General features: G+C 34.6%; 1 protein-coding gene and 1 pseudogene across 12 annotated transcripts in view; one reads left to right on the forward strand and one right to left on the reverse strand.

Moving 5' to 3' along the window:
• TRAPPC8 (trafficking protein particle complex subunit 8) overlaps positions 1-12,327 on the forward strand; it is a 91,618-nt gene that overhangs the window by 24,846 nt on the left and 54,445 nt on the right. For all 12 annotated transcript variants that reach the window (XM_067014279.1, XM_067014277.1, XM_067014273.1 and 9 more), the window contains 3 exons: positions 27-177; positions 6,214-6,314; positions 9,829-9,934. In XM_067014279.1, coding sequence (XP_066870380.1) covers positions 27-177; positions 6,214-6,314; positions 9,829-9,934 — 358 coding nt within the window. The remainder of the gene's footprint in view (positions 1-26; positions 178-6,213; positions 6,315-9,828; positions 9,935-12,327) is intronic.
• LOC131742758 (small ubiquitin-related modifier 2 pseudogene) lies at positions 2,604-3,380 on the reverse strand (annotated as a pseudogene).

Here is a 12,327-nt window from a genome sequence, read left to right on the forward strand (position 1 = left end):
TTTCTTAACTTAATTTGTATTTACAGGTATCCACCAGAAGCTCCAGAGCTTCAAATCAGGAAAATGGCTGACTTATGTTTTTTGGTGCAGCATTATGATTTGGCTTACAGTTGCTATCATACTGCAAAGAAAGATTTTCTTAATGATCAAGCAATGCTTTATGCAGCTGGTGCCTTGGTTGGTATTCTGTAGTATTGTAATTTCTTCCTTCTGCTACCATAAATGACTTAGGAATTTTTATTTATGAAACGGCAAGCAAAATACCTAGGGATAAGTTGTACTCAAATAGCAGACAATGCTTTATAGGTTTTGAATTCATTTATGATAACTTGATGAATTTTTCTTAAACTAGTACATTCAAACATGGTCATATGTGAGGGTTTCTTAGATTTGATTAGTACTTTCTATTTAATTTGAATTACAGTTTCCACTGTATTCACCGTATAAAAACATTTCTTTTAGAAGATGCTTTTTGATCTCTTAAAATGATTTAAAATTGTTTGAAATGTTTTTTTCTGATCTAAGACTATATATTGGTTAAGAATATGTACTTTGGTGTGAGACAGACTTTCATACATTGGGGAAAAACTTGTTAAATCCACTTTTAGGACGAATAAACATTTTTCTGCAACAGTTTTTAAAATAGAAAATAAAATACAGAAATAATTTAATTATCTAAAAAAAAAAAGTTAATTATCTAAAAACTGAGATATGATTAAAGCCTTTATTTAACCTGACAGACTATATAAGTTCCATGACATATGAACCATATCTGTTTCAGAATACTACCTCTGTATCCTCACCACCCAGCAGTGTCTGCTCAAAAGTTTATTGACGAAGCTGAATGAAAATATGTGATTTTCATGTGAAAAAATTTTCTACAGCTCTGTAACGTCATGTTTTCTTAACTAGTTTATATTTTAACTAATATACATAATGATATACATAGGGGTCTATATTATACAAAAAAATCTAATAATATATATGGTATAATATATAAAAATACATCATATTTACTACATATGAACTATTTATACTGCATATATATTTTTTTAAATTTTTATTTTATTTTATTTTATTGTGTTACGTGGGCTTCTCACTGTTGTGGTCTCTCCCGTTGCGGAGCGCAGGCTCAGAGGCCCTGGCTCACGGGCCCAGCCGCTCCGCGGCATGTGGGATCTTCCCGGCCCGGGGCACGAACCCGTGTCCCCTGCATCGGCAGGCGGGCTCTCAACCACTGCGCCACCAGGGAAGCCCAATATACTGCATATATATACATCAATAAAAGTGTACTAAGAAAAAAATCCTGTAAGAAAAATAGGCCCCAATTCTAAGTTGTTTTCTAATTTCATTCTACAAGAAATTACAAATCAACATACACACAAACTGACAATTTCTAAGGATACAGTGAGAACATTCAGAATGATCACCCCAAGTTACTGCACAATCTTCAGTAATCAACCATTAAATCATTTCTTAACAGTCTACAATAATGGATTAATACATTTCACAAAGACTTTCATCAATAACTGGAGTGATCTACTTAACCTTCAGCTAGTTATGACAAATTTAACTACAGAAAAACCATATTTCTCCAAGAATTCCTATTATTGGTTTCACCGTGATATATCTTTTAACTTTATAGTTAAAATAACTAAGTATCTTCTTAATTACCATCCAAAAAGCCAGGCAATATAGTCTGTTATCAGTTAGCTACTATGTGACTGGTAAAGAGGAAAGAGATATCAGTACAAATGAAATTCATCTTAGGCAAGTTATTGAACAGCTCTAAGCCTTAGTTTTCTCATCTGTAAAATGGGAATCCTAATGGCATAGGGTTAGATAAGGTATAAGGTTTGTAAAGTGCCTAGCACACCATCTTATATATATAATAAGCTGTCAGTAAGCATTGGCTATGTTAGTTTTTGTAATCAGTATAAAACCTAGGTGTTTCAGAAAGAATTTTCTATGTTTGTTGCCTTATAACCTTTTAATGTAATTGAAAAGTTGTCATAAATATATAATCTGCTTTCTGTGCTTAGAAAGGAGTAAACTAGCACTGTTACTTTCTACATAGTCTATTTATTTAAACAAGAAGTTTATTTAAATGACGCTTAAGTTGAAGGAAAAACTATAGGATTCATTTCTTTTAGAGTAGTATATCCCTATTTAAAGACATTGCCCTACATATAATAGCTATGTACAAAAAAGGTATAAAATTGTCCTTGATTTTACAATGATAAATGAAAAACATTAAAATTCTCCGATTCTCCTTGCAACAAGATATGCAAGGATTTTTATGTTGTTGGTTTTTTTTGTTAAACAGTGAGAGCAAAATAACTTGCTGAGTATACTATCCCATCTCCATTTGATGTTGATCAAAACATACCATTGGCCATTTAGTTAAAAAAATGTAATATGCTTATGCACATACACCAGTTACTTTATGTACAGTAAAGGAATGGGGAGGGGGAAAATGAAAGAGTAGAGAAACTATATTGTAGTAGTCAGGATGTGGTGGAACCAAGTTGCAGTTTTCTAGTTGAGAAAGTCTTCGTGGTCTGGAGGAACAGAATTCTGAAGTAAAGTAGCAGGTTCCCTTTTTAGTAGATACGTCCTGTCTGATGCTGAAACACATCAATGGTATCTTCAGCCTCCATTTCCAACTGTGCAGGTGTGTCTGTTTCACTGATTGGCTACCCATCAAATCAGAATCTGATCTGCCTCATTGACAACCCTGTTGTTCATAATAGGCTTTCAGGGCTTCCCTGGTGGCGCAGTGGTTGAGAATCCGCCTGCCGATGCAGGAGACACGGGTTCGTGCCCTGGTCCGGGAAGATCCCACATGCCGCGGAGCAACTAAGCCCGTGAGCCACGGCCGCTAGGCCTGCGCGTCCGGAGCCTGTGCTCCGCAACGGGAGAGGCCACAGCAGTGAGAGGCCGCATACCGCAAAAAACAAACAAACAAACAATTACACATAATAGGCTTTCATTAGTTTACTTAGTGGTGTATGCCTCTTAAACTGCACCTTAGAACCATCCTGCCCCACCACCCTCAAATTTATATGATCGTTGTTCTTAGTCTTGACTCCTTCCTTCTGCTTTTGTTGGCCATGGCAAGCACTGGAGTCTCCTCAGCTGCCTTTTCACAAACCAGGTCTGCCCTGTATGGGCACACAAGCAGCGCAGAAGGAGGAGCGGCAGCCCTGGAGGAGGGAGAGGGCCTGTGCCCCTCGTGAGCTCCCTCCCCCACACCCTGCGTGCCTACATAATCTTTTTAAAAACACGCAAGCTATAAACAAAAGTGGAAAGAATAAAAATACATAAGAACTCTACTTCATTGATAATTATTGTGTAGATACTTGTTTAATAACTGCCATCTCTTGCATTTATTTTAATACTATGTCTATAAAAATAAAGTAGGTGATTTTAAAATGTAAAACTAAAATAGCAAAATTACATTACTATTCTTTTTTATTTCTTAGTATTTTTAATTTTAAAAAGTCAGCTAACTTAAAAAACCTTCAGGAACTGAAAATATGTTACCTTTATGAGTAAGAGTGTTTGAAAAATTATGTGACTTGTCCTTGGCTAGACAGTCTCTGGTCTTATAGTCATCTAATATGAGCTAATATAAAATCACAAGCACTTAAATGTTATTTCATCATTTATAAGTTTATAATTTCAAAATTGTACACAATGCATCTGCAAATTGAAAGTTTGGTAAAATCTTAGAAAAGTATGACAGAAACTTTCTATGATTTTATGGTACTTAAGCTTTTTAATTTCTATCTGCAGTCTGATAAATACTGCATTTAAATCATTTAGATGGAGGCATATTAGCAGCAGCTATATGAGAGAAGGTAGTTTAACACTGGAAAATAAAGGCATAGCTGCTGTATCATAATATATGCATGCCTAAAAATCTTTGTAGTCTAGAATAGCTGCCCTAAAAATAATAGGCCTTAGAGAAAAATAGGGCTGGGAGAGTCTCGTAAAACCTATGTATGTTTGTAACCAGAGCATAAAATGTTTGTGTGAGGCAGGTTAGCATGGCAGGAGGTTATCTCAAGGAATAAAAAAAGTACACAAAAACAATATGTGAACCCTGGGATGGGGAGGAGGAACTTGTAACCAGTGTAATTGCTATGAAGGTGAGCATGGAAGGAGGCGCAGCCTGCCTTGACCCAAGAACTGTGCAAGGCTGGGAGCATGTGTCTCTAGAGAGGCCCCCTCCAGCCCCCCAACAACACAGATATGAAGTGTAGGCATTCATTTTGTATTTTCTTAAAATACAGATTAAAAAAGCTCCTGCTTGAGCAACAGCTAAGCTCAGAGCGTTTTCCTTTCCTGCTAAAGGTTATAATTCTATATTTGCTATATTTGATCCCGTTGCCTAAGAAAAACTATTTTTGAATGAATAAAAATTTCATTTGAACTGATATCTCTTTCCTCTTTACCAGTCACATAGTAGCTAATTGATAACAGACTATATTGCCTGGCTTTTTGGATGGTAATTAAGAAGATACTTAGTTATTTTAACTATAAAGTTAAAAGATATATCACGGTGAAACCAATAATAGGAATTCTTGGAGAAATATGGTTTTTCTGTAGTTAAATTTGTCATAACTAGCTGAAGGTTAAGTAGATCACTCCAGTTATTGATGAAAGTCTTTGTGAAATGTATTAATCCATTATTGTAGACTGTTAAGAAATGATTTAATGGTTGATTACTGAAGATTGTGCAGTAACTTGGGGTGATCATTCTGAATGTTTTCACTGTATCCTTAGAAATTGTCAGTTTGTGTGTATGTTGATTTGTAATTTCTTGTAGAATGAAATTAGAAAATAACTTAGAATTGGGGCCTATTTTTCTTACAGGATTTTTTTCTTAGTACACTTTTATTGATGTATATATATGCAGTATATATAATTCATATGTAGTAAATATGTATTTTTATATAATATTATACCATATGTAATATATATTAGATTTTTTTGTATAATATAGACCCCTATGTATATCATTATGTATATTAGTTAAAATATAAACTAGTTAAGAAAACATGACGTTTCAGAGCTGTAGAAAATTTTTTCATGTGAAAATCACATATTTTCATTCAGCTTCGTCAAAAAACTTTTGAGCAGACACTGCTGGGTGGTGAGGATACAGAGGTAGTATTCTGAAACAGATATGGTTCATATGTCATGGAACTTATATAGTCTGTCAGGTTAAATAAAGGCTTTAATCATATCTCAGATTTTAGATAATTAACTTTTTTTTTAAGATAATTAAATTATTTCTGTATTTTATTTTCTATTTTAAAAACTGTTGCAGAAAAACGTTTATTCATCTTAAAAGTGGATTGGCATTAACAACTTTTTCCCCAGTGTATGAAAGTTTCATTTATTTCTAATTAAATTTTTATTAAAACTTGCTCTATATGAGACCACAAGTATGGACATAATAGAGTATTTTACTAAGAAGCCAAAACCTTCATTCTCATCTTCATTTCAAAATTCTTTAGCACTATTGTATATTATTTGAATTATTAACAATGGAATGGGTTTTTTAAATGAAATAAGTCCTAGAAAATTAACAGTAGTATAGGTCTCAGAAATGGTGTCTGTGCCTTCTGTATGATATAGGATATAAACTATAGAGTGTGTAAGTAGCTGAAAAGATACATAGTGCAAGCTTTTGTGAGCTCTGTTTTCAAATTTTGAAGCCAGTACATTGAAAAGAGATGCACTTTATTTTGTTTCTGTCTATATGGTTCTGTCATTGGTCTGTTCTTTAGCCATTAAGGAATAGGGAATAACGAGGAGGAGGTGGTAGCAGAAATCTTAAGCTGGGCTCACATGGTAGTTGTATGTACCATGACTGAAAGTGTAGTTTTATATATATATATATATATATATATATATATATATATATATATATATATATATACCATGACTGAAATTGTTTACTAGGTCTTCTTGAAAAAACTCATTTAAATACTGAATGACAGACTTTGGAATTTGACTAGAGAATTTTGAAACTAAAAGCATGTAAATATATTTTCCAGGTCTGCGTTAGGCTATCATATTTATATATGTGGATACATAAAAAAACTCAGCAAACTTCATTCCAATTTTTAAACTTCCTGAATGCTAAACTACAAGAATATTCACCTTTTGAAATACTATAAATAATATCTTTCCCTCTAGGAAATGGCAGCAGTGTCAGCATTCCTTCAGCCAGGAGCACCCAGGCCATACCCTGCACATTATATGGATACAGCAATCCAGACATACAGGGATATCTGCAAGTAGGTGACTAGAATATTTATGTTCTATCCATTTAGAGGTAAATTTGACATTTATATGGTTATTAGATATAAATGGTTCTTTGTTTTTTATGCTTTAAACTTAAATAAGCTCCCAAATCGAGTTAATATAGTCATAGATAAGATGAGGTGATCTTTTAAAACTAGGGTTTTACTACATTTTACTTTCCTTTCCAATTTTGTTTAGGTATGTGGTTAGGAATTTGTTATATGTAATGTTGAGGTTATTTGTTCTATTGAGGGTGATTTATATTTTGGGGACATCTCTAACTTTAGCTACTGTTAAGCCAGGAGTTAGCTAGTTTGAACTTTCCTTGTTAAATAGGCAAACACAGAGAGTTAAATAATGGTCCAGGGAAGAAAATGAGAAAGAAATGTTTAGTACACATAGTGAGTTCTCTTGAAACTCTATGGGAGTTAGAACTCACCACCTGTAAAGAGACTATGAACTGGTCCAGAGAAGGTGTCATGGTATGTTTGAGGAATATACCTTGAAAGAAAGGTTGGTTGGGAGTTGATAGCCATAAAGACATTTCAGTAATTGTGATTGGCAGGAACAATGTTTTGGGTACAGCGTTACTGCTGAAAAGGAATAGAGCTCTGGCTAGGTTAGAGGGTTTGTATATATGGAAAGGTGTTTTGAGAGAAATCAGCGTGGGGGAGCATTAACTCTCATTTATTATTATTTTTAAGCTGTAGTTAAGATTTATGTAGTAGTAAATGGGGTAGTTACTGAATATTTGAGTAGAACCTTGACATAATAAAAGTTATTTTTCAGAAAGATTAATGTGATTTTTCTATGTAGAATTGGATGGCTTAGAGTCAGAGACACAAAGACAATTTTGTGTCCTATAATGTTGAAGTAGAAGTAGTAGTCATAGCAATGTGTTTACAACACAACGCTAGTAATAATGATTAACATTTTATTTAGTGCTCAGCATTTACCACTGTGCCAAGGTAATTTACATGCTCATTTAATCTTTACAACAAGCCTATGAAATGGTGGATACTATTATTATTCCATTTGATAGACAAGGAGATTGAAACTTAAAGAGTTTAACTTGCCCAAGGGTATGCAGTTAGTAAATGGTGGAGCCAGTATCAAATCCTGCCCTTTGTATAGAATACTTTGTATAATCTGTTTGAGAATATATTTGGAGTTTCTGGCAGGAGAAACAGCCTTCTGTGAAAGAGGAACCTTTGAAGGATTCCGAAAAAGAGAGATTCAAAAGGTAGAACTATGAGAATGAGGCATTAAGGAAGCCAGAGCAGTAAAGTCCTTTCTCTGGAAAGATTTTCCTTGTCTTCATGAAGCACAGAGCTTTTGGGGAGATGCACATGGAGTGGTACAAAAGAAAAGTGAAAATACCAGTTGACCCAGATAGCCAAATAAGCCGTGGCAATCCAGTTTTGTCCTCCTGTTCATAGCAGACTATATGCTTTTTCTAAATACATACTTAACTGACATGCGTTTACCTTATCTTTTTTCTAAGTTACCATAATTGGTAAGGTTTATCAACAGTTTAGTAGGTATTTTGGGAAAATTAGAAAATACTACATTAGTTATACATATCAATTTTAAGAAGCTCCCTGGTCTCAGAAATATTAAAATGTAAATAAATTTTCTTAAGTACCGGAAATACAATATTACTTTTGGAGTGCCCTTATAATGCCAGGCTCCACTTTTTAACTGATGCAATCCTGTTTATCTTTATACATTTATTTTTTGAAGCTTTCCCTTCCCTCCTTTATCTCCCCAAATCATAATAAAAATCAATGATTTTTATCTTTTTATCATTATCTGTTTTATGTCAGTTTCTGCTTTTAGATAGGGATTGTGTCATAGAAACACTTGAATCTTTAGTAATTCCACTGCCTGACACAAATGACTTTTTAAAATCTTGCTTTAATAAACAAATTAATATAAAGTTCTGAACTTGGTAGCCTTGTGACTTCATAGCTGATCACAAGGGGAAATAGCTGAGGATAAAAATAAAACAATTGTGTTAAGATTTATAAAGTTTACTTAAGATTTAAGAACTGATCATATTTGAGCATATTGTAGTATGTGAGTAGGTACTGGCAAGGAGGAGTTAGTCTTTTGTGTTCATTAAAACATTCTCAGATATTCACAAATATCAACCCTCTAAAAAAAAATCATGATTTGTAGAAAGTTTTTGGCAGATCACTACGGTAATTTTGAAAGTAGTGAATTGTATTTTTAAAATATCACTGTTCAGAATGACCTTCAAGTTAGTAATCGTTGGTTGTAATTTTAAGGTCAAGTGGTGGGTTTTTTTTTGTTTTTTTTTTTTTTTGTGGTACGTGGGCCTCTCCCGTTGTGGAGCACAGGCTCCGGACGCGCATGGCCCAGCTGCTCCACGGCATGTGGGATCTTCCTGGACTGGGGCATGAACCCGTGTCCCCTGCATTGGCAGGCGGACTCTCAACCACTGTGCCACCAGGGAAGCCCAAGTGGTATATTTTTGTATAAGAATTAGAAAATAAAATGAGAAGAACTTTGCTGCTACAGTTGACCCTTGAACAGCATAGGTTTGAACTGTGTGGATCCATTTTTTTTTTTTTTTTTGGCCATGATGTGTGGCATGCGGGATTTTAGTTCCCCAACCGGGGATTGAACCTGTTCCCCCTGCAGTGGAAACGTGGAGTCATAACCACTGGACCACCAGGGAAGTCCCGCAGGTCCACTTATACATGAATTTTTTTCAAGAAATATATACTACAGTACTACACAATCCAAGGTTGGTTGAATCCATGGATGTGGAACTGTGGATACTTAGGGCCAACTGCATATTTTTGACTGCACTGTTCAGTGGTCAGCTGTATTTCTCAACAAAAGGATTCCATCTTGTAATTTCACAGTAAAAAATATTTTCAGTTTTATTATTTTCAAGAATAAATAATCCAACTCTAGATTTTTGATGGTAGTTGTCCACAAGAAAAATCAACTGATTTTGTGTTTTTACAAAGAAGATTTTGTTTAGTAACAGTCAGGCAACACTGGCTCCATGCTATCTCCAAGTGAAACATCTCAATAATACTAACCATAGAGAAAATACCTAATTATTCCTAAAAGTAGTCAGTAAAATGAAACACACATAACCAGAGTTTGCAGTAAGGAAGGAAAAAGAAATCTGGGTGAAATGTTTATATTCCTTTATGTCTGAAAGCAAGTTTTGTTAACTAACTGCTGATTCAGAGATATGAGTTGGGTTCTTGCTTTTTTCATACAGGAAATGTGACTTTGTATCGTAGTCTTACTACAAAATTATACAATGCTAAAAAGTTTTGATGAGTTATGAGAATTCTTTGAAGTTTTTATTTTTTAACCTTTTTGGTAAGTAGAGAACAAGGACATGGACTTCTTTTTACTTAAAAACTAGAATTGGAAACTTTTGTTGAACACATGGTTACTGTGATGTACTAAAATATTATTGTAGAGCTAATTATATTTTTCTTGCCTTTTTTTCTCTAGGAATATGGTATTGGCTGAAAGATGTGTATTGCTTAGTGCTGAAATCTTAAAAAGCCAAAGCAAATATTCAGAGGCGGCAGCTCTCCTAATACGGTTGACCAGTGAGGTACTAAAACTGTGTAGTATTTGTTCTAATTAGTATTGTTTCATATTTTTTTAAAGTGTTTCTTTTTTCTTGAGAGGGTATGCAAAACAAAATTAGAGGGGTATCTCTCTTTGGGCATTTATAACCTGGCTACTTTAGTAATTTGTTGAACTAATTTTAAATGCAGTATTTTGTAAACTGAATTTATTTTATTTACAGATTTTAAGCCTGCATGATTATTAACCACAAACATGCACTGTATGTCTTCTATGAATTAGGTTTTGACTTATGGATAACAATATTTAAGGCAACATGCATATACATCATTCCTAATATAAAATTGATACTTTAAAAAGTAATTACTCAGGAATTTTTAATTTTGTTTTCATTCATATGAACTTGCTAAAAAATCATCTTATGCATTTTTTAAATCTATATTATGAGTATTTCAAAAGGGAGAAAAAGAAATTCACTTAAATAGTTGCTGTTGAAGGTTTCCAACAGACACTAAGTTGCACTGACTATAGGCTTGTAAAGAATGGCAGTAATTATTTTTTTTGTAAGTATGGTTAAAGACATGTTTTTTAGATGAATGCTCAAGAACAGAAAAAACAAAATCAAACACCTTTGTGTTTATATTAATGTTCCCTAGGGTTTTAATCCTTGGACGGTTGTACTTTTTTACTTCATACATGTTTTAGGTAATCTGTTTACAGTTAATGATTTTCACTCTCAAATCTGTCTCTAACCCTGACGGCTCCTTGAGCTTTAGATTTGAATGTCCAACTAACTGCCTTTTCGACTTAACCTACTTGAATGTTCCCAATACACCTTTGAGTCGACATAGCAATAACTAAACTTCTACTTTCTTACCTTACAGATCTTGATCTTAAATTATAACCAGCCAGCTCCTTATTTGCTCAAGGCAGAAACTACTTGAGATGTTCCTATATTCTTCTATACTGTCAGTGACACAATTAGGGGATTTTTAATCAATCAGTTAATTAATTAGGCTGCATCAGGTCTTAGTTGTGGCATGCAGGACCTTCGTTGTGGCAGGTGGATCTTTTGTTGTGGTGCGCAAGCTTCTCTCTAGTTGTTTACGGGCTCTAGAGTGCGCAGGCTTGGTAGTTGTGGCACGTGGGCTTAGTTGCCCCACGGCATGTGAGATCTTAGTTCCCTGACCAGGGATCGAATCCATGTCCCCTGCATTGGAAGGTGGATTCTTAACCACTGGACCACCAGGGAAGTCCCAGGGGATTTTTTTTTTTTTTAAACTTCTTAAACATGTTTTTATATCTTCACATATTTTACTTATCTCTCTTTCTCTTTTTAAAATCCCTCCTATTACTGTCCTGGTTCATGTCCTTAATGTCCTTCTCTTGGACTTTGGCCCTTTTCCTCTTTTTTTTTTTTTTTGTGGTATGCGGGCCTCTCGCTGTGGCCTCTCCCGTTGCTGAGCACAGGCTCTGGATGCGCAGGCTCAGCGGCCATGGCTCACAGGCCCAGCCGCTCCGCGGCATGTGGGATCCTCTCGGACCGGGGCACGAATCCGAATCCGTGTCCCCTGCATTGGCAGGCGGACTCTCAACCACTGCGCCACCGGGAAGCCCCCCTTTTTCTCTTTCTTCACCTTAATTTAGTAGTCCTGATATCAGTCATATCCTTCAGATATTTGTATGTAATACCCAGGTTGTTTTAAGTGTCTCTGTCCTGTCCTCTCATATATGCTGTGAGACCTGACTTGTCATATTATATTGGAAATTATATTTAAGCTGTTAACTTCTTGAGGATAGGGAACTGGGTTTCTTTCTACATTTTTATCCCTAGTGCCTAACAGTGGGCTTGACACATGGTATATGATTTACAGATGTTTGTTGAACTGAACCATTAATTATTCTAAAAAGGTTTCTGTCAGTTATAACTAAGTAGGCTAAGGGATGATTTTTAAAATATTTAATAATTGATACTGCATGGACACTGACCTGTATGAACAGTTGTCAGACAGAAACTATTTGCTAGAGCTGAATATCGGTTCTTGAGTGTGTTGATGTTCTGTATTATAGTAAATAATCTTAACTTGGGTTTGAATATGTTGCTGAGTTTTTCAACCTAGGGGTTATCAGTGAATGTAAAAGGAATTTATGGTTTAGGAGCTTGGAGTAAAATTTCTTTAGAGCAAATTCTTCCGTCTGCATTGTAATGTTATTATTTTCTTTCAGTATTCTTTTTCTTTCCAACTCTTTGTTTTTACCTTTCTTTTTCAAACCTGGATGATTTATTTTGTCATGAAATTCTAGGAAATTTATCATTGTCATTTACTGCTTTGGGGTGACAGATGGGGGTGAATGTGATATATTTCCCCAGAAACTGTGATTTTCAATGGCCTTTTCTACTATACCTGTCAGATGTTT

Source organism: Kogia breviceps, chromosome 15, assembly GCF_026419965.1.
Source record: "Kogia breviceps isolate mKogBre1 chromosome 15, mKogBre1 haplotype 1, whole genome shotgun sequence".
Classification (NCBI taxonomy): domain Eukaryota; kingdom Metazoa; phylum Chordata; class Mammalia; order Artiodactyla; family Physeteridae; genus Kogia; species Kogia breviceps.